This window comes from Colobus angolensis, unplaced genomic scaffold, assembly GCF_000951035.1.
Source record: "Colobus angolensis palliatus isolate OR3802 unplaced genomic scaffold, Cang.pa_1.0 Scaffold287, whole genome shotgun sequence".
Classification (NCBI taxonomy): domain Eukaryota; kingdom Metazoa; phylum Chordata; class Mammalia; order Primates; family Cercopithecidae; genus Colobus; species Colobus angolensis.
The window spans coordinates 3,790,090-3,793,794 of NW_012116121.1; the positions used below are offsets into that span (position 1 = coordinate 3,790,090).

Sequence of the window (3,705 nt, forward strand, 5' to 3'; positions counted from 1 at the left end):
TTGGAGGTGGTGTGATCTGTGAGATTTGTGATTTGGTGTTGGAGATAGTGTGCTCTGAGTTATGTGATTTGGTTGTTGGAGGTGCTGTGATCTGTGAGGTTTGTGATTTGGTGTTGGAGGTTGTGTGCTCTGAGTTATGTGATTTGATGTTGGAGGTGGTGTGATCTGTGAGATTTGTGATTTGGTGTTGGAGGTGGTGTGATCTGTGAGATTTGTGATTTGGTGTTGGAAGTGGTGTGCTCTGAGTTATATGATTTGGTGTTGGAGGTGGTGGTGTGCTCTGTGAGGCTTGCAGGTGTTCTTTGGTTGTTTGAGGTGTCCTTTGTGAGGGGAGCTCAATGGCTTGCAGTGTTCAGTGGTAACATGTAGATGTGTAAGGAACCCAAGGACAGAACACTGTATTGTGGGGAATTTTTGATGAAGGAAAAAGGGGTGATTTTTCTCTTTAGCACTGTAGTGCTTCCTGCTTTCCTTTTTATTACAAAATCATGTGCGTTGGTTATTAATTGCTCATTCCTGATGCTATGTTAACGTAGCTGTCATGGGAGTGCACTCATTGGGAATGCACTCATCACGAGTGCTCTGTGTGCATTCAGACTCACTAACAGTAACTACTGCCGACAGAGGTGTTTAACTTGCAGCTCAGCTTATTCTTTTTTCATTGGAATGAATAGCAAATTACTTTAGAAATTCCTTGTCTCTTTTTACCAGGAAGTCTTTATTTAAATGGGTATCATTTTGTGCTCTGGAAGGTCTGAGGCTGCTTGTGTTTTCTTTGCATGACAGGAGCTCTGCAGGAGTCCGCAGGTCACCCAGAGCAGGACGGGGAGGAGCTGAGTCGGACCCTCCACCTGGAGGAGGTGGTGCAGGAGGCCGCGGGTGAGTGGCAGACCCTCACCCACGTCTTCTGATGCGAGTCGGAAGTACACCTTTAAGAATGTTTCTGAAGTTACATTTTGTGAATAGCAAAGCACTTGAAATCTCTGTTTTAAAGCTTCAAGTGTTAAAAATGTTACCACAATAGTTTTTTAGCTATAAAGTTATCTAAAGAATCATTGTCTTTCAGAGACTCATAGGAAAAAAACTGGGAAAAGTGTCACCGCGTTGTTCTCTTTTGTCTACAAATCACTGAACTCAGGTACTACGGTAGGCAGTTTCCTCCTTGGTCTCCTCCGTGGCTAGTGCGTCTAGTTCACAAAACAATTAACTGGGTCTTACTATCATTGTAGTGTGATTTCTTTGTATTAGCAAAGACAAAAAAGCTAACATGGAAAAAGTACGTCAGATTTTCCTTCATGCTTCCGGTTATAAGAAGCATAGCTTGAAAGCAAGTTTAAGATTGGGGCATGAAGTTCCGAAAAAAAATGTTACAACACACAGGGAAGTTTTTTCCACTCTTTTCTCTGTGCATTTTGAAAATTAGTCAAAATGGACTCTCTTTGGTCTACCATAAGTTAATATAACTGATACCTTGAGAGATGGCTGGACCAATTCTCTCTCCATGACAAATGTTTAATCATTAGTTACAAGAATGCAGTGTCTGGGGGGCATCAACATGGGGACTCGAGTAAACCTGACCCACCAATAAGGATTCAGCTGTCCACACGGGCTGGTGACACACTTACCGCATCAATCTGTGTTCAGGTCCAGGGTTAGATAATTGCAGAAGCACAAGCCATACATCGCAGGTAGGAAACCACAGAACCGTCTGCCAGGAGCAAGCAACCGTGGCCCTGTGTACCCCAGCAAATAAGAAGTGTATCTGTAGCTTAAGGCCAAGAATCCGTAAAAACCCCATGACTTTCTCTTCGTGCATAAACAGATGTATTTTTGATTTCAGGGAATTCTTTAGTATCGTCAATGGTGCCACATTAAACACGTCCCAAACCAAACCCCACCCGTGCTGGGCAGAGTGCGTGCACGCCATTCCTACAGCATTCCAAAGATGGAAGGTTCTTTACTTCATGTTAATTTTCCCTTTGAAATTATTTATATGTTCTATATATAAATACATATGTACATAGACAGATATATGGGCCTCTGTGTGGCTGAACAGTATATTTTGTAAATATAAGTACTAGTCCTAATTGCAGAAAGAGCGTCTCAGTTTCACCTCCCCACAAGCACTTCAGATCAGTATTGTATTCATTTTATTAATAAATGGATATCTTTTTCATTGTAATATAAAGCTGGGTTTTATTTTTTTTCCTGAAAAATAATTGCCTTTATTTTCTCTCATTGCCTCCTTGGTTTCAGAAGAGAGTACTTTCATTATAAATATTGTATGGACTTTGTATATTAAGAGAGGAGCTCATTTCAGATTCCTAAAGAAATAGACATTTTACTGTTATTTTGAAAGGGCATCTTTTGATTTTGTTGTTGTTCACTTTTGGCGTATGTATATAAGTAAGATTGATGGTGATATGAAAACTTTTGTTATGTGAAAATATTTAAGTCAGAAAATTGTTAAATAATATTACTTCTTTTCCAAACTGCTTTGTGTATTGTATATTTTTTTAAGAAAAAGAAAAGCCTTATTTGACTTATTCTTGTGATACTGGACTTCTTACCAATCCCAAGGTTTCCTTCCTTGAATGTCAGTGTGTAAACCTGACGCATATTTAGAATAATTGTAATTGTGCTAGAGTTTTAAAGGTTCTGCTTTTAATGCACTTTTTATTTTATAACTTTGTATTGAAATATTTTAGAAATGTTGATTAATTTTGGTGAACGAATATCCCCAAAGTTGAAATTATTGGAATTTTAAACTTTTGTTCTTGCTCGGTTATTTATTTTGATTTTAGCATTAAATGTCATCTCAGGACATCTTTAAAAGGGGTTAATTCCTAATTGTATAGAAAGCTAGTTTGGTGAATTGTATTGGTTAATTGACTGTTTAAGGCCTTAACAGGTGAATCTAGAGCCTACTTTTATTTTGGTTAAAGAAAAAGAAAATATCAATAATTCAATTTTGTGTCTTTTCTCAATTTATTATCAGTCAAACACAAGACATTTTATGTATCATTTTGATTTACTTCCTAATTATAAAAAGCTGCTTTTTTGCAGAACATTCCTTGAAAATACAAGATTTTGAAAAGACATCATTTTACTTGAATCTTTGTGGGGTACAGGTTGATCTTTATATTTTACTTGTTGTTTTAAAAATTCTAGAAAAGAGATTTCTAGCCTCATGTATAACCAGGGTTTTGAGGATAAAGACTGTATTTTTAGAACTATCTCATCATAGCATATCTGCTTTGGAATAATTATAAATAAAAGATGAAGTTAGGAAATGTGATTTTTTTCGTTTGAAAATAAGATTTAAATAGTTTGGCATGTAAATTAATTTCAAGTTCAGATTTTTAAGAGAAAACTTTAGTGGTATTTTCCTTTACCTCTGTGAAGTTCAGAGGCGTCTACTCCTGCAGTGTCCACTGGAAAGGCTTCAGACTTTAAAAATCAGGGCATGGCTCTGCGACAACGAGTCGTGGGCGTCAGCACAGTGCCCCGTGCATGTGCCAGAACTGTTCCTGTTCCCTTTCATTTGCTGCTGTATTCAACAGCACCCAGTCATTGAGGAACCTTTTGAAAGTTCCTAAGTGTTTTGATCCCGCTTGTGTGCTCGAGTAACCATGGAGCACTGGAGCTGAAAGAATGAACTGCCTGTGCAAAGATACCGAACGTGAAGCTGGGGTGCAGGTACCG

The 3,705-nt window shown here is 38.1% G+C and overlaps 1 protein-coding gene across 1 annotated transcript in view; it reads left to right on the forward strand.

The window, feature by feature from the left end:
* Positions 1-3,293, forward strand: part of ZNF236 (zinc finger protein 236) — a 144,408-nt gene extending 141,115 nt beyond the window's left edge. The window contains exon 31 of the mRNA XM_011948932.1: positions 787-3,293. Within this exon, the coding sequence (XP_011804322.1) occupies positions 787-911 (125 nt within the window). The 3' untranslated portion in view covers positions 912-3,293. The remainder of the gene's footprint in view (positions 1-786) is intronic.
* Positions 3,294-3,705: the final 412 nt, after the last annotated feature.